The following is a 19197-nucleotide window of genomic DNA, read 5'->3' as shown; positions in this document are numbered from 1 at the left end:
CTCTACTGCAGTGTCTTCAATAAAGCATTGCTGTCAAGAATACTGGACAAATGGACAAATACAAGGTAAGAATGTTTGGGTTGTGGTTTTTTTTTTTTTGGTAGGTAATTGTCTCCACATTCTCCAAATATTATTTATTGTCTGACTGTTTTAGAATCCATTTTCAGCTACATGTTTGCTTTGCAAAGAGCAGGTGAAATATATGAAATAATTTAAAGGTGAGTAGTGGGCTGTCCCTGGCTGACAGCTAATGCACTTCTGTAGTGCTTAATCTGTGATGTGATAATGGTATGTGTGTAAGTTTTGCAAAGCTTTCCTTTAAGTTAGAAAATATCTTATTTTCTCTAGGGTATTTAGTCCTTTATCCTTGTTTTATGTTTCTTAGGTAGTTTTACAATTAATTTATTTCTCTTTTAATACATTTTCAGTATTGATCACACTAGGTCACCAAGTAATTAAACATAAATTTACAAATATTTTTAGAACAGACATCTGTGTATTAAGGGATTAGAAAATACCTATCTATTATATTATACATATAAAATACCTATGCATTATATTATATTTACTATGTGGACTACAAACCTGCATGCATAACACTGGTGATTATACACATTTCTGTCTGCTTAGGCTGTCATTCCCATTCATTTTGAGGAGTTCTTTTTAGTTTAATTGTTAAGTGTTTGCAAATACAGATGTGATTTAAATTCTGCAAAATTCCAAGGGGGCCATTTGTCAGTACCTTTGTCAATTCAGGAAAGCAAAAACAAAGATTCAACATCTTAAACCATTTATTTTTTTACAACATATACAAATACAGTTTATTCAAGTCAGCAGAGAGAAAACAGTCCAGGTGGAAAATTCTCTTTTAAAATTGTTCATTTTACATAATTTCCAAACATATAAAGACTGGCACATAGTGATGTTGCATTGTCAGAATATTTTGACATGCTTGAAGAGGCAGAGGAAGACAACTGTACAAGTCATTCTGAAAGAGCTTATACATCTATTGGAGCAAAATCTATTTACTGCTATTTATTTTTGTGTTTAATTTGCTAGCTCTGCCAAATGTCTATCACTATTTAAATTACAAAATATTTATCACAGACAGGAAAAAACTGCCACCATTGGTACATTTAGTGGGCTACCCTAAAAGTAAACTGAGTTTTACAGTGGAATAGTAACAGACAGTGATTAAACACCAGATGTTAATTGAAGCATTTGAAGAGCAGAAAAGACAGTTGAGTTTCAGAAGCTGCAGACTTAGCCTCTATAGCTACCAGCAAAGTTTTCTCTTTTTGAAAACAAACTATGAATGGAAGAGAAAGTGTTGTTGAAATATTTGGATATTTCTGTGTTGAAGTGTTTAATTCTCGAAAGCCTGTGAGTTCTAGCAGACACCTTCCTAAAAGCAGCTATTCAGACACCTCACCTGGTAATATTTGTAAGCAAGGGAAAAAGTGTCACTAGGCTTAAAAACCCAAAAGCTGAGATGGTATTTTTTAGAGTTCTGACTGCTGTTGCTGGGGTCAGTGGGACAGTAGCAGGAAGCCCTTTGGGCGGCAGAGGAAGCAGCTCCTGGAGTCCCCGGCTCCTGCAAACGGAGAGCTCTGCACGCACACAGCTCTGGGACTGCCCAGCTTTTGGCTCTGACAGTCACACACTGCAGGCACCATGTGCTGCACAGGAAAGGGTCAGAAACTGGTAGAAAAGGAGCAGGTTTTAAATGGTACAGAATAGAATACTTTTGGGGTTTTGCCAACAGGCAATGGAGCAGGAGAAGCAAGAGATTTCCACCTGAAAAGTGTGCGGTGCAAGGCCTGCTACTGCTCAGAGACTGCATGTTTCTGGAAGATGTTGATTATTTACATTCCTTTCTTTCAAACTTTATCCTGCAAGTTGCTTCCTGTAAATAGTTTGTAATGCAAAAATGAATTTTCCGAATTGATGTCCATACTCAGCCGAAAGCATGGAAAAAGACAAAGTTATTTTGTCAGTTTTGTCATAGGAATGTGTGGACAGATTCCTGCAGAAATAAAATCTGTGGCTAAACAGAATAAACATTCCTGTTAGTGTAACAGCTTAGCACATGAAAGCTCTTTAACTGGGCTATCACAAACGCTAAAAACTCCCCCTTGCTCTTTAATGCTTCAAGTGGAGGTGTATTTCCACTACTTGGAACCAGCAAGAGGAAGGGCACTGCAGTTCTTTCCCAAATTCACCCCAAAGTGTATCATGTTTCACCAAGAAAAGTTCACCTGGATATTTACCAACACTTTAAATTAAGTGATGTGTGTATTTTAATGAAAATACTGGAACAGGTTCATTAGTCTTACACAGTTCCAGATGTCTACACGCCTACAAAGTTCGAGTTTTTAAATAAAAAGCCAAATATTTTGCTGTTCTCTTTCACTGTGATAAAGAGCAGACAAAGGATGTTTTGACTGTGATTGATGATGAAGATACTTATATTAATAAGTTATTCCAACAGCTAGAAAAATTGTGTGTTGCGGTGTGTCTTAAGCTTCCAGGTTCCTTCCCCAGGTGTGCCTGTACCTCTCTCCCTTCCCCCTCGCCCCTTGCTGAGTGAGTCCTGTCAGTCAGGCTTAACATTCCAGCAAGGCGTCGTGTGGTTGGTCCCCGGAAGCTTAAGACACACCGCAACAATTGTGTTAGCAGAAATAGTATGAAACTGCTGATTTTAAATGTCCAGAAGACTTCAGGCTAGTGTTGGGCCTGTGGTGCACAATATGACATGACTGCTGATGTCCCCTTTGCTTCCCCATGATTTTTATTTTAAATCTATGTGACAGAAAAGCACTAGGGGATGACAACATGGGTATAAGAACTTTCTATGTTGAATCCAACTAATTAGCAAGGGTGTCTGCTAGCCTACTGTGATATTACAGGTGATACTAAGAATTTTCAGAGCGGCTAAAGATAAAAAACAACCCAAAAAACCACACCAACACAAAAGAAAAAGCTAAACAGGTAAGGGCAAACTACAGGACTTTAAGTGTTTTTAAAATGCCATAAAAAACACCAAAAGGAAAAGTTTCTCAGTGACATCAAACTGCTGCTGTGTTAAAGTAACAGAGAGAATGAAGTTAACATTTAAAAAATGGTTGCATTAATTCAACTGTGTGTTGATGTATTTCCCAGTAATTCCAAAGTATCCAAAGCAAATGATGCATATAGATCTATGTGTAAGTTGTCACTTAACATTTTGCTGGGGCTCAGTCTTTCCCTTGGGAGGGTGGGGAGGGAGCACATGCCCCTCACAGGGGCTGCTGCAGCTGGGCCTGGTAATGAGTGACAGGATGAGCTGCTTGGAGGCTTGACTTGGGCCATGTTGCTGATTGGCAAAATGCTGATTTGGTATCTAAGTTCAAAACTTAACTTTTGTGAAAGATGAGCAGTGGGAAGTGCATGGCCTCTGTGAGGATATGCTACTGAGAAATTTGACTGTTTTGTATGTCTGTGGTTATTTTTCCTGAAAGCTGGAAGTGACCTCAAGAGGGCACTTTTTTGCTTTGGTAAATGGCTACCTTATAGGCATTTTCAGTAGTGTACAGTGAAAGACTTGATAGTTTCTGGTGACAGAATGCAGGTTCTGTCTGCTTGTTTATATGCCAGTTAATAATTTTGGTTTCCTTTATTTCACTTTCTTATTCATGGGGGGAATGGCATTAGCTGTCATGAGACTACTGCCTGTAACTTCTTTCCTCTGTTTAGGGTTTGCTCTAGTGAAAGAAAAACATGTGCAGAGCAGTTTGTTCCCCACAGACACTCCTCTTGTGGGACATGAAAGGGATGGCTGATGGCAGCAGTTGTTTAATTTGTGCCCCTGTAATGGATTATTTTAAATAACTAAACACACCAGTAACTCTCATGGAGGGAAAAAATAAGAGACTACCATAACTAACTTAGATAACAAAAGATGAATTCAGCACACAAGTAAAACTTCACAACAGTGTTGCTATGTAAACAGAATTGTCAAGAGTTGAAGTTCTTTATACTCTCTGGGTTTAACAGACAAGTAAAAAGACAGTTCCTGACTCCATGGAAAAATGTGGTTTGAATTCAAAATTTTGAAATGTTAATTACACTTATCAATGCATTGTTTTTAATTTGGTCAGTACTGGGTATTAAACATCTTGTGCTGAAAAGAAAGAACCAGAAAAGTTCTAACATTTTTTTCCTCTAAATCCAGAGAAAGATAAAAAAATCTGCATTTTCTAAAAAGTAGTATATGATAAATATACTATACAAAGGCATGTACTTTGAAACATGATAATAAATATTCTTTCTTTAAACACAAGCCTGGAAAACAAAAATTTATAAGAAGAAAATGTTGTTCCTTGCCAAGGTCTCACTACCAGTAAGGTATACTCAGGTACTGTACATTATTTTGTTAATGTAGATAACCATAAATAATTTTGAGTGTTTTGTGTATATTCACCAAAGTTAAACAGATATGCAAAGGAAGTTACAGTATATTTAAATCTCTTTACAATCACTTAACACAGTGTTTAACAGCAATCATCAGGTAAAAGTGCGTTATTTTAATATAATACACATAAAAGACCACTCTGGTTCTCTGCCTTCTGATTCCTTAGAGGCAACAAGCTAAAATTGTCTTTTGTTTAAAAAGGGGAGGATGATGACACGTGTTTGTTTACAACATACAGTCCAAGAAAACTTCTCCATACGCCTATGGAGAATCTGCAGATGTGCAGAAACAGGAAGAGAGGAATCTTCCGAGAGCTGACAGGCACCTTTCCCATCTACAGCCTCCCATTTAGGATTCCCAGAGTCTGGATGTTAATCCAGCAGCATTGCCTGGATTAAGCATCTGTAGCACAGGGCACACAATTCTGACCAGGTCAGTCCGCAGCAGGATCCTTCAAAGGCACTGCAGAAGGATTCAGTCATGTAAATTCCACATTTGGATTCCAGAAAAAAAAAGGGAAAAAACCACCCCAAGAAAACACAACAAAACAAAACCCCATCAAAACAAAAACCCAGCCAAATGCAGAAGAGGGAAAGTGACTCTGATTTTCCCATAATTTACTTTGCTTTCCTTGAATTCAGATTGTTTTAATGCATTAGGGTTTTATAGCAGCCTAGAAATAGGCTATCAAATTAATCCTTTCCTATTTGAAATACTTTGCAAATGAAAACAGTGCTTAAATTCTGTTAATTTAGTGACTTAGCAGCAGCATTACAGTACATGTTAAATAATGCTTTAATAATTAGATGTATACAAAAGAAAATCTTAAATTGGCCATCAGTGAGGTGGGATTATCAACACTGAAAAAGATTTCTAGTTAATTTGCAATGAGCTGCAACTTCTCAGCAGCTGTCACAGTGCTGTAGTAGCACTGTGCAAGTGTCTGGTTAGTGTACAATGCTGGGCAAATGGCACTTACTATCTCCAAATAAATGGGACAGTCTTTGTTGTGTATTTCATCTGTTTGAAGTCAAGCAAGATGGAAGAAATTGAAGAGATACACAAAGGATAGTGTAAATGTTTAAACATTTCTGGCAAGATTTCCACAGACAGAAATTAACACTATAAACTTGTTCTAGCTAAAAAAGAGATCACCATTCCTGATGATTTTATTATCAGGACATAACAAAAAACAATAAAAACTCTACTGCTCACTTTCATTTGCCATAGCCCAGAGCAAAAGAGTAAGAGAGTGCTGCTATTTGAGCACAATTGTTGAGAAAAAGGAGAACTGCAAAATCAACTGGGATGCAACATTTTGGATTAAATGGCCAGAGAAAGTGGGTGAAACCACCATTCTGGTTCACTCTGAGACCTTCCTGGTGTCATCGTGCCTGTGCACACTAGTGTCTGAGGCTTTTCTGGATCATTCTGCCAATGCTTGTACCTCACTTGGTTTGCTCAGCTCCAGCCTGGGAGCAGGAATCCTCTGGGAATGCTGCTCTGAAAGGCTGCCCAGAGCTGGGCTCTGTCCCATACCTGGGCAGGCTGTGCCAGGACTATTCCATGATGTCGCTGAAGGCCAGGGCACACGCGGCTCTCTCCTCCCTGCCCTGGCCGCTGTCGGACACGAAGCCCCGGTACTGCTTGCTCGACTTGGTCAGCTTCTTCAGCTCACTGGTGAAGGAGATGCCTCTTCTCTTGTCATCTCGTGCTGCCTGCAAAAATTAAAAAAGATCATAGAGGTGGTTTAACAGCTGCTTGTTCGCTGGGAAATAAGGAATGAATATGAAAAGATCTGACATACTGCTGAGCAGGCCTCCCTTTAGGAATTGAGTACGGCTGTGCTTTCATCCAGGCACTTCCTTCTGATTGTTCTGAATAAATTAATTAAAAATTACTCATTGTTAAAGATGTGTTTAGCAAATTTGGTAATCTCTGCTTATAATGCAGTTACTTTAAAGCAACAGCAGCTGTGGATTGGTGATGTTTGCAGCTCCTTCTCCCAGCAGGCATGTGCTTAATTTCTGCCATTTTTTAAAGCCTGAGATAAAGCAACAGAACAACTTTTTCACTGGCCAGGAATAAAGGGGACTTTATTCCAGTAGCTTTTAAGTTCTGCCCATTTGAATGGTCCTTTATTATGATAGGGAACATGGTATGCACAGCCAGAAGGTTTTGAGAAACAGAAAGCTGGTAGCAGATAAAGGTTGCCCTGGATTTGCAGGCTGTGAGGGAATCGTACTGCTGAACATAACTAATGCAGTTTTGCAAAGGAATAAGTAAGGGAGGTTCAGAGAAAAGAGGAAATTTGCTTTTTTCTGTAGTCTGTCCTCTCCACCTGCTCTCATGCCTTTGTGTCCCCCTTGCATGGAAAGCAGGTTCCCATTAAGCTGATCACACACCATTTGTAAAATCTGCTGCAAAGTATTGCATCTTTACCTGAACCTGTTCTTTGAGCTTAAGGATGAATTTTCCTGCTCCCTTCCACTTGCTTTGGGCCTGAAACACACACTCCTGATCAGAGAGAATCCTCTGAGATGGTTTAGATGTTGAAGACTTTTTGTTTGCCGGCTCTTTAGTCACCTCTTCCAAGAGCACATAATCACTTGGGTTTGGATTGCTCAAAATGCTGTAGGAGTATTTGGCTTTGCAGAGAGTCTGTTTAAAAGCAGAAGAATAAAAAACAAGGCATTCTCTCAGATTCAGGTTACTAAATCAATTCTTCAGTTAGTGCTGAGAACAAATCCCACCTTAGCTTGGTTGAAACCAACTTCCAACCCACATGCTGAGGTGGGCACGCTCCCTTACCTGCTGTATGACATCCTGAGCCGTGCTGAGGCGCGGAGCTTTGATCACGGTGCGTGGCTGCTCTGGGGAGACATCATGTACCTGAACAAAGAAGCTGTCATCCTCAGAGCTGAGGGCTGCTTCTTCCTTTGCTTCTTGAAAGACATTTCTCTCATTTAAATTCTACAGAGAAAATGACAGACAAATTCATTTACTGAAGAGAGGTAACTAGTAGCTGGTGGTCACACAAGGATTTTTTTACATGGAAATTGGAGACTGCGGTTGCCTTGGCTCCATTTTGTTAAATGCATTTAAGAGAGGTTTGACAACCCACTATGGCTAATAATAAATAATAATAATAATGCTACTAAATACCCACGTTTTCTGAAATCAATATCTGAAATACCTTTCATAGTAGGTGAGGAATGGAGATGTTTGCATAACATTCTATTTCACAAAAATGGTCCCTTAAATCCTTCCTCTATGTCTACAAAATGATGTTTTGTCATGTAATGGTGCCAGTACGATGGGAGAGGGTGGAAAGGGTTCTTTTCTTTCTTGTTCCTGCACTAAAGCCAAAAGAATTTAGAGAGCCAGAATCTGAGTGAACATTTTCCTGTGGTGTGGAGCAAGAGGAAGGCTGCATGTTTCTCTCTCCCTTTTCAATGACTACTGCAGATTTTAGACAGAATTCCTCCTTGAACCTTCTCTCAGAGAATGCATTTCTGTCCAAGCGTTGGAACACTTGGAACACAGCTGGGATTCATAAGCTGTAAATATGGGCTGTGTATTGCACCCTGTCACTGGACCTGCTCCTTGTTTTTCCAGTCAGATTTGCAGCTTCATTTCTAGCCCAAGCTCTGACATGCTGCTGTCTCCAGAAAGGCTCAAAATTATGGATAATGCTTTGAGGTACTCACATAACAGGACAGAACAACAGCATAATTTTCATATGAGCTCAGGCAGATTTTTACCCATTTTCTGAAGGAACATGGCTTGGCAGGACACATGTGGCAGCATTCACTGACAGAGGCAGTGCTGCAGTCAGTGGAATTCTATTTCTACAAACAAATTTCTACCTTGTTATTTTTGTTCCAAAGATTAGATATAAAGGAAACCAAAATATGGACTTGTGTAAAATAATAGCAATTCAGATTGACGCTTTATCAAAAGTTCTGTCAAAATAAGCAAAAATACTTTTTTTTCAGTTTGAAGTATACCAGAGCACCACTGTAATATATATATAAAATACATATATTATACATATATATATAAAATCAGTGTACTAAGCAAGTGTTTTTATTTGCCTAACTGACCAAAGAAAGTGCATCTGAAAATGGGATCATTAAGTGTCTTTCTCCTGCTTTTTTTGTCTCTGTCTCACAAGCCTGGGCACTAGCATATTTTAAGCTGTGGATGCTTTGCTCATAGTGTAAACTGAAGTAATCTTCCTCCTTTAAATTAAAAGAAATCACCTATTTAATTATTTTAGCCTATAAATGATAATTTAATCATCTTTTGAGGCTTTTAGACTTATTCTTTAATATTAAAATTATTTCTAATTTTTCTAGACACATGATAAGTTGCTGCTATCTAAATTGATGGTGGTTTTCTGGAGTTCTACTATGATCCTTTGGTATTAACTATTATCTTTATATTAATTTCCTATCATGGCATCATCGAGATTTGCATTAAATTAGAACTATCACTCCACACAGAGTCACTGAACTGGTGACTGAGCCATAATGAATAAACACCACACAGCTGAGCTCAGGGAGGTGCAGGTGGTGTCACACAGGTGTATAAAGTCCAGTTGTGCTTCTCACTCAAGAGTTAAGTTTGTTTTTAAATAATGGACACAGCATTGACATTACTCACTGAGTAGTGAAACAAATACAGCGCCCTTTTGTTTTGTGGCCCTAAGAACTATTTTTAGCTACTTTTGTAAATAATAATTTATCTAAAACAGACTTACTTCCTCTCGAGTTTTAAAGATAATTCTTCCAACATATCCTTCTTCTGGGAACCAACTGTTTAAAAGCTGCACTAGCCCTTCTTCAGGACCAATCACTCTCTGGAATGGTGGTTTTCTGCATTCACTCTTTTCTTTTGATATAAAACTTTTCTCTTCCATCAGAAAATAGTCTGCAGCGCATGACTCGGTGCCTTTTATGGTAGCCAAGAGCTAAGACAGAAAACACACAACAATTAGATGCTAAATATAAACACTGCATAATTAGTAGTTATAAATGAGAATGAATAAGGAAGCTTTAAGAATCAGTAACTATTCTGACAGTGCAGGCAGGATTTCTGATGTGCTATTTATTATTCAGATATTTTACTCCAGGGTAATGTCCTGTTCTCTTTAGCCCAGCCAAGCAGTTCAACTATTCCAGACAAGGCAGTACTATTTAAGCTTATTTTGGTCCTTTTTGGCTGGCCAGAAAATTTATTCATAATCCCAGGACAGTACAGTCTTTTCCCACTGCTAGAATAACAATCCCTGCTGAGTTAACTGGTTTTTCTACTCATGAACTTAGCCCTCTAACTTTTACTCTCTGTTCCTACGGTGCCTCAGTTCAAAGAACTGTGCAGAAATGTTTGTCTTTGTTGCAAGGAGAACCCACAGCACCCATTGACTAGAGACATTGCTTTTCTCATCTGCATATGCCCAAATATTAAAACACTAATAGGGAATATGTTTTAAGATTAAAAACCCATTCTCTGAAGCCACTATTGGGAAAATTCCACTGCTTATATTCTGTGTTTGCTGTGTAATTAATTGCACAGCAATGCATTTCTAACAGCACCCTTTGCTGGGATGAAGTTTGAGAAGTGCAGGGAGGCAGAGGTGCAGCAGATGTTAGTGTGGATTCTGGCAATGCAGAGCCTGCAGTTCAGCAGGAGCTCACCTGATGGAGCAGCTGTGCAGCCGTGGTCCCTGCGCTCACACTGAACACAGTGAAAGGCTCTGGGCCTGGAATTCCATGAACTGTCACTTTGTAAGTCATGGCAGCTTTCCTTTCTCCCGGGCTAAACAACTGTTCAGACAACATTCAACAGGTTACTGGACGTTTTTACACAGGCATGTTATTTCTAGGTTGCTTAAAAGAAACTGTACACACAAGTTGTGAGTGCCTTGACAAAGCAAAGCTGTTCAGTTCGTACATGGCTCTTCCTTATACTGCAGATTAAGGCATCTAAAAAACCCCAACAAACCCTCCAAAAGCCTCCATCGTCTCTTGAAGCTGAGGAAAAAAAGGAAGATTTCCAGTGGGAATACATAAACTACCCCTGGACAAAGGGCTAATCTCCACCACTCATTCCCCATTCTAGCTGAGTTCACATATTTGGTTTCAGCATACCGATTAATGGATGAAAAGCAACAGCTTTGTTTCAACCTCCACACTCTTTGTTCTTCCTTTCTACCCTAGTAATTCACCAAGATACAAATTTGGAATGTATTCACAGGAGGGAATATCTGCAACCTATCTGCTGCACACACAGGAGCTCAGAAGGTTTTATCTAAGACTTTAGGAGTTGGCAAAATGATAAAATACATTTTTAAATTTGCCAAAATATGAGTAACCCAGGTAACCTAACAGTAAGGGCTTTTAAACAAAAATCACATCTATGCATGTATATTTTTATATATACAGATACCTGTACGTATGTATACATACTTGCACATATAAACAATGGATGTGCACACATATATAAATCTGTACATATTTATGGAACTGTAGAGTTCATCTTTTCTTGTAACAGAAATCAATTTTATTCTCATTATTTCAAAGTTGTTGGTAATTTATGTCTTCCCTTTTTTTTTTTTTCTTTTGTCTCAAATGCTTTGCTTACAATTCATGCACAAAGGAATGCATGAGGCTGCACTGAACCTGACTGCTCATCCACACTCCCCCAGTCAAGGAGCATATTTCTTGTTCTATAACTAAATACAGCAGAGGAGCCAGACTTTAAAAAGATTTAAAAATATTTATTGTCCCACAGTTTTATCCAGGTGGGATAACCTTATTTCCACCAAAGAAGAAGAAAAAGAAAACAACAAAAAAACCCAACAAAAACCAAATAACAACAACAACAAAAAAATCACCAAAAAAAACCCCATCAAGGTATCTCTGAAGAATGTCACTCTGGCTCTATAAATCTTCACACCATAGTAGTTATTCAACCAAGAATACAGGTAATTCATGCACACAAAGAAAAAATAAATTACCATAGATGGAGGCAGAGTGTTTCCAGAGGGACTTTCTTCCATTCTCCGACTGTTAATGAACAAACTGGAAATTTCTAATGTTTCATTGTGTAGGTTATGGAGCTGGACATGTCTGTAGCCTAAAGAGGAAAAATCCTTCTGTAAATAATTTGCCACATCCTAGGACACAAGTCTCATAAATGGAAAAATCAAATTTGCTGTTTTTATAGCTACACTTTGCCACACAGGTAGGATTTGAAGCACTCTAATAGCACTGCATTAACACACTGTACAACAGGGTAACACGAATCCTACTGCTGAGTGGCTCATAGAGCATCCTGCCTTTGTTTTACCATAATATTCAATAGAGTCATACACAAAATATCTAAATATCCGTACACAAATGAAGCAAGGTCAAATTCTCACTGGAAAACACATGTGTACGGCCAAATCTCACACACCAACCCAGACAGTTGTGTGACATTAGAGTGGTACAAAGCAAATGTAAAAGAGCTACTGGCAAGATGGAAATTCTCTCCCCCAGGCGTCACACAATTAGTGATGGGGGTTTTTTCACCCTTTCTCCGACTCCCCTCCAGCCATGTGGCTGTGAGAATTGCAGTTCCCCTCTGCACAGTGCTCAGCTGTTGCAGCAGTTTCTTGGGCAAGGGACAAGGCAGGAGTAAAACCCCTCCAAGCTTCCTAAGGGAGCAGCCAGTCCCCTGGTGACACAGCCTCAGGAGCAGCCTCAGGATGGGAGCAGGTGTGTCCCACATGGCCCTGCCTCCACAACAGCACAGGATCAGACCTTTCACAAGCCACTGGGGCAGCTGCCAGCTCCCTGGGAGTCCCAGCTCAGCACTGTGCTGCCAGGCCGTGGTGTGCTGTCTGGTATTTGCTCCCTGTCTCCTCTAGAAAAACGCAACTGAGTAAAAATTTCCCTCTGGCAGGATTCAACCCAGGAATGTGCTGGACCCTTTTGGCTGCGGGTGCCAGCACTGTTCGTGCTGTACCTCTCTTCAGCGCTTTCAGGGGAATGATCCTCTGCGCTGTGACAGCCGAGCAGTTGTTTTCAACCACGGCGAAGCGCAGAAAGACCAAATCCTCGAAGTGAACGCGGAACAGGAACTGCTCGTTCCACATGGGGTTGAGGGTGTTGCGGTGGATGGGCTTGGTGCGGAAGTGGCAGCTGTCCAGGGGCATCCCCAGCACGTCGATCTCGATGCAGGGGCTGCCCGTGCTGTTGCTGGGGCAAACGTTCTGGCCAGACACGATCTGCAGCAGAGGGAGGAGCACAGAGAACTGTTAGTGGGGCAATCCCTAAGCTGCCATGATCCCGAGCCAAATACTGCTCTGCACGGCCCTAAGCAGTTTTACAACGCTCACTTTTGGGATTGCCAGGGCACTAAGTTCAAAAGCAGAGCTCCCTCAACCGTCCCATCCCCAACACCACTGCTATGGTATCTTTCCTCTGAAAAAATACACTATACAACTGTTCAAGGCATCTGAACATTAATCCACAATGAATGTACCAGTAATGCAGTCAAAAAGGATCACTTTCTTCTCCATTACTCTGGGGTGATGGCATTGAGCTCTGGCTTGCTTTGGCATACACAACACAAGAATTAAGTGTGCAATTACCACAGCTGGGAAAATTCTGGTTCTTATGAATTTCACTTTTCTGACACATTTCCTGGAAAGGACTAGCTTCTGAGAGTACATTTTTTTGGCCACAAATCCATGAATTATATATCTTGTTATATGACTTACAAAAAAATATTTTTTCAAGACTCAGTACAGCTTTTCATAATGGCTTTTTGTGCAGCTTTTCAAGTGTTCACAAATGTGTAGAACATCAAGGCACATGTGTAATTTTACACAGTTGTGTAGTCCCAGGGAAAATGCTTTCAGGACTGAGTTTCAACAAATACTGTGAAGGAAACAGGGGAAGTAACTATGGATACAAATCAGCCAATACAATGAAATAAAGACAAATCTTTGTTCCTTTCCTCTCCAATTTCTGTCAGTTAGGCTGACCTTTGGAAGCAACATGGAAAGATTCAATCTTTTCATTTAGAAGCATAAAAAGTGACTCCAATACTGGTTAAAGACTGTAGTTGTATATTGTCTACTTCTATCTGTTTGCCTGTATGAAATTCCCTTTTAATGCACTTACTGTTAAAGAATATATAGCTGGCTCCTTATTATCAAGATCTCTTTCCAACGGACAAAAGTGCTGGTACATTGAACAGTTTTTATCCCACAGAACTGGAGGTTTCAGCACATATCCACAGCCACCATTAGCCTCAAACATTGCTGCATTGAGTTGCAGAGGAAGATCTGTGAAATTAAGGCAGCCAAAACTGACAGAGAGCAATGGTACAATGGAAAAACTGCAACACTGAAGACAAAGTCATGTTTGAAATATATTTTTTAAACTATTTTAGTTATGTACTATTCCTGGTTTTCACAACTATCTGTGATTTATGTGTCCAACCTATCCAGTAATTACAAAAAACTCTAAGAACAGTTCATTTTTTCCTTTCCATTGTCTTTATTGAGCTATAGGGCTTGCCTACAACAGTTCTCTGGGAAGTTTCTAGGAATGTGCCCTGAACTGTATAATGAATCACAGAATCACAGAATATTCTGAGTTGGAAGGGACCCATAAGGATCATCGTGTCCAGCTCTTAAGAGAATGGCCCACTGGGGATCAAACACACAGCCTTGATGTTGTTAGCACCATGCTCTAACAGACTGAGCTAATGCCAGGTTCTGTAGAGCACTCTAGATGACCTAATGGATCCTCCATGGAAAATGTGAAGGAACACAAGATAGGATAGCAAATATTCAAAAATGTTTTGATCAACATTAAATCAACATCCAAGGCAGCACTTCCAAGTGAAAAGTAGTTCAGTACTTTTTTATGCTTGAAATTATCAGAAAGGGATAAGAGTTACTTGAACTGGGAGAAAAAAACTAACCTTCATCAATAAAATAAAAATAAAAAGGGAAGTATTGCTGTCCAGGCACTTCTGGGTTATCAGAGAACCTGGTGCACTGGCATAAAGCTCCTGGACTCTGAGGTCGCTGCCCTCATGGACCAGACTCTTGTGGTATGAACCTGCTTGTGACTGGGGGGCAGGTACAGGAAGGTCCCTTCAGGACAGCAGGGAAAAATAAATAGGGAAAATACAAATTCACAACTTGAGGCCTCCTGTCACATTTCCAACGCATTAAACCCTGTGTTTGTGCAGCTTTACCGTCTGTTTGGTAGTTCAGAGCCACGAGCTGCACGCCGTGGAGCCAGAAGATGAGGGGGTGGGGGTTGGAGGAGTCGATGCGCGTGGCAGCGGGGTAGGTCCTCAGGAGCTGGCAGGTGGTGTGCTGGATCAGCTTCTGGGAGTAGCGCCTGCAGAGCCGCTTGGCAGCGTTCTCGTTCAGGGACGAGATGTGGTAGCACTTGGGAGTCCTTATGATGGCACTGAGGGAGGCTGGAGAGTTGTAAGGAGAGCAAGGATCTTCCCAGGTCGGCCGCATCGCATCAAAGGGGCCTGGAAAATAAACAGTGCCCTCAAGGTATGGCTGCAGGTCCAGAGGCTCCACAAACACAATGTTTTCTAGTGGAGTATGTGTGTGTGCTTTGGTTATGGTAGAAAAATGTGATCCTGGAAAATGACACTACTCAGGACAAGTGTCACAGTCCTTCTGACACAGTAAGAACAATCCTTGAGAGGAAACACAATGTCCAAGTATTGAAATAATACCATGATTAGATGTGCTAACAAGCACTTTCATAAATATGTACCTAACTGGCATTTGTCAGTTAGGAAAAATTTAGGAATTAAAAATTAAGGAATAAAAAAATTAAATTAAGGAATAAAAAAATGAAATAAAGGAATAAATTTCCCTTCTTCTCATTTATGCATTTTACATGAGGAAGAGAGGCAAGACTGAAAGCCATCTGCTAATTTTCCAAAGAGTCTACAGAGACTGCAGAATCTGGGGAAAAAGGCAGCAAAATACTTATATGCTTTAGAATGAGGCACCACACTTCTTAATTTTTAGGACACTGGCCTCTAGAAGGAAATCTCTCCTGTCTGCTGCAGCCATGCCCTTGGGCTACAAGAAATACAACCCTCCCTGAGCCAGAAAATGAGTTCAAAATATCTGTTTATGGCACTCACTTGAAAGGCAGGGGATCTGGGTCTTACTCCCGCTCCAGAGCCTTTCCTGTACTTTCTCTGTATTTCTTTACATCTGTTCCTAGGCAGAGGCATAATTTCCAGGTTCACAAACTGAATCACCTACAGTGTCTAATTTGCACAATTATGCATTTGGACTTGGCCAAATTTCAGGCCTCTAAATTCTACTTCAGACAATAAAAATTATCTTTTGGACCAGCCCAGCAGTCCTGGCTTTCATTTGTACTTTGAAAATATTCACTTATGTCTTTTAAAAATATAAATTTCAAGATACTTAAAATGTACATTAGTTTCAAATTTCTTATGAATTAGGGTCATCACATTTCTGATCAAGTAATCCTAATATTCCACACTCACCACTTCAGTTGTAATAGTGGTACTGTAATAGCTGCTGTGCTAACGAAAAACCATTCCAAAGTTTAACATTTTACACATTGCAAAGTATTTGATCTTTAACAACTTGGTCTGCTACATGTGTTGGATTACAGTGTCATTCCACGTGACTGGTGAAAGAAGATGCTAACTTTACCTTTTCCAGATGCTTTGGCAAGAGCAGCTGACTCCCCAGGGCTCAGCCTGCCAGGATTGTTGCCAAAAATGGACTTCCTGCTTTTTCTTTCTTTTCCTCTGCTAGAGCCAGATGGGTTTAGAGTTGACAAGCCTATTCCCATAAATGCAAAATAAATGAGCCAAAAAACATGACCAAGAGGGCATGACATTTTCCACCATATTTTACATTATTTTTGAAGGTATGAATACTCTTGTTACATAGCACACAGGACAAACAGTGTATTTTCTCCACAATTTAATCTTAACATCTTTAAATATATACACACTTTTATATATGTATATATTATGCATGGTTTCATATATAATGCATATATGTATATATTTATATAATGTATATAGAAATCCATATGAAACAATAAAATATACAATCCTCTCTGTGTGATACAACTTTTCTCCATTTTACTTTTTGGCTTGAAGAAGGTAAAGGCTTCCTCTCAAATTACTAAATGGTCCAAACTGATACTAAAAAAAATGCAGTAACAGTCCCAATGTATTCATCCTAGGAATAATTTAAAAAAATAAAAATCTTTCCTACAGAAGCAATAAATCAGTAGTGAATATAATGAAATTAATCTAGGTTACAATACCTACGTAATTAAATAAATGCAAGATCATGATTGAAAGATATAGTATTATAAATATTATATGTCCAAATGCTGTTGGTTAAATAGTTTAACTTCAAAAAATGTTTTCAGATTCTTCTTCTTCTGTTTATTTATACTTCAGTATTGATAAATACAGTTAGGTGTGCAAAATCCATTACATATTTAATAGCCAATACATACTAGGAGTGGAGCTGGAAAGCTCTAGTATAGCTATTATTCAAACTTGTGCATTCTAGAAACATAATCATTAAAAGTCATGACCTGAATCCTGGTGAAGTAAACAGACTTAATCCCACTTAAGGTCACTTTTTTTCTGTTGGCTTGGAGAGAGCACAAAGCAGATCAAAATTAAAGTGCACAATAATTATTCTGGCACCCACAGCAGTGAGATGTGGGATGCTCTCAGAAACCCAAGATGTATTTGTGATATGGAATGTAACAAAGCAAATACACTGTTACATGCCTAACTGTGACTCCTAAAACTTTCCACCTTAAGTCACATCAATTCACACCTGCCTAAAGACAGTTCTGGATTTAATACTAATATTTCAAACACAAATGTAAATCACCAAGAGGATACATTGGCCTCTTCTGATTGAAGTCTGCCCACAGCTGCAAATTTTCAGCTCTCAATCTCTATGGCATGTGTACATGTACTTACTAAAATTATGCACACAGTTTCAATGGAACTGCTTGGGTTAGTAAAATTTAGAACATACATAAATGTTTTCCATGTTGGAGATGTATTGTCTCTTTGGGCCAAAGCATACACATAAACCACAGAAGATGGTAGAAACTGGGATCAAGGAATATGAATTGAATTGGAGAATGAGCAGTTATGCACTGTGTGCTTCCAGCACTATTTAAATCCAGTTTTGAATGGATCAAATGGATTTGGCAAGTAAGATCCAGTTTCAAAGTCCTGTTGTGGAGACAGTCACTGAGGAAACAAACTGACCTCATAAATCACCAGAGTGCAGTGCAGAGCCCCAGGGCAGACAGCCCAGTGTGATGGCCACAGGGCACACTGCAGCTGGCAGCTTCCCTTCAGTCTCTCCCATGCTCTGCATGTTACACATCTCTTCCCACACACAAGCTCCATTTTTCACTCCAATTTAAATTTGACTTCAAAATAAAGCTTTACCAATTCACAGAATCATCAAATCACAAAATAATAGAGGTTGACAAGGATATGGAAGTCATCTGGTCCAACTCTGGTCAAAGCAGGATCAGCTCAGATTCCGCCATACTGTACACAAATCCTACTGTACTACCACAGCGTCACAGTAAATGTTCTGTGTTTCCCTACAACCCCTGTGCCATGTTTTTCAAGTTACAGAATTCAGTGCCCCTCTCATGTGTTAGACACAAGCACGGTGCTTTACTGCTTCTGGGCTCAATCCAGAAGCTTCCCTGCCCTGCTCCCTCTCACCACACTAACATAACAGGTTAAGCTGTGATTGCCACCTTCTCACCGTGTGTTTCCAACCAACAGAAAGTCTGCAGGTTTGCAGACCTTAAATGGGAATTTACAGCATTTTCATACGCAGGTGCCCCTTTTTATGTTCACTTTAGTTTCTTGAGAAGTGCTATTATAGGGGCAGGTAATCTGATATGACGGAGATGATGGTGACAAATTTCATGCTGGTGAGCGCAGGTGGCTCCCTGCCCCCTCCACTTGATTGTGCAAATCCTGCTCTCATGTACTGAGTTTCTCTACTCATTGTGTAAGGATCTCAGCACCAAGGGGATGAGCCATGTGCCAGTAGCAGTGCTCAGGGGTGCTCCACTGCCCTCAGCTTGGGTGACCCAAGAGAACAGACCTCCAGCCTCCCAGATAACGGTGCAATGATATCCAACACACTGGAATTCAAGTTAAACAAGGACTGTTAGGCCAAGGAGCACAGAAACAACAAGAGCCATGGTGGGTTCCTTGTTACCAGAGGTTTTATAAACAAGAAATGTTATTTTCTACACATGATAAATTCTGTTTTGACCAGGGAACACTTAAGGAAGTCTGTGTTACCCAGTAGGTTAGGGTAAGTGAACATTATGGTCCTCGTCCTTTTTTATAGTCACAAATCAGCGTTTAACATTCAGGGATGTAGGCAAGTGTAAACACAGAACAAAATTATATGAAGACAGAAGAAATAAAGTATTTACACCATTGATCAGACACTGACATGAATTCTACCCTCCCTATTTCCAAAACTCCTGCATTTTCTGAGCTGGTTAGGAACACAGGCATTAGAGATCATAGTCATGGATCTAGCAGCCTGGCTGCCATCATTCATGGGCAATACTGGGTAGGGCACTGCAGCACATCTGTGCCCTCCAGCTGAGCAGAGCAATCCAACCAGT

At 39.8% G+C, this 19197-nt stretch overlaps 1 protein-coding gene across 2 annotated transcripts in view; it reads right to left on the bottom strand.

Moving 5' to 3' along the window:
* Positions 1-3499: 3499 nt before the first annotated feature.
* The window catches only part of PLCE1 (phospholipase C epsilon 1), a 136323-nt gene continuing 120625 nt past the window's right edge, over positions 3500-19197 (bottom strand). For both annotated transcript variants that reach the window (XM_054277061.1, XM_054277062.1), the window contains 11 exons: positions 16191-16322; positions 14720-15010; positions 13633-13796; positions 12470-12731; positions 11478-11596; positions 10156-10284; positions 9219-9428; positions 7265-7426; positions 6896-7114; positions 5993-6171; positions 3500-4915 (listed from right to left, as the gene is read on the bottom strand). In XM_054277061.1, coding sequence (XP_054133036.1) covers positions 6013-6171; positions 6896-7114; positions 7265-7426; positions 9219-9428; positions 10156-10284; positions 11478-11596; positions 12470-12731; positions 13633-13796; positions 14720-15010; positions 16191-16322 — 1847 coding nt within the window. In that variant the 3' untranslated portion in view covers positions 3500-4915; positions 5993-6012. The remainder of the gene's footprint in view (positions 4916-5992; positions 6172-6895; positions 7115-7264; positions 7427-9218; positions 9429-10155; positions 10285-11477; positions 11597-12469; positions 12732-13632; positions 13797-14719; positions 15011-16190; positions 16323-19197) is intronic.

Source organism: Melozone crissalis, unplaced genomic scaffold (genome assembly GCF_028551555.1).
Source record: "Melozone crissalis strain CALT ecotype California unplaced genomic scaffold, PUWL_Pcris_2 ptg000019l_1, whole genome shotgun sequence".
Taxonomy (NCBI): domain Eukaryota; kingdom Metazoa; phylum Chordata; class Aves; order Passeriformes; family Passerellidae; genus Melozone; species Melozone crissalis.
The sequence above is the reverse complement of the archived record's forward strand: the minus strand, read 5'-3'. Positions and strand labels throughout refer to the sequence as shown.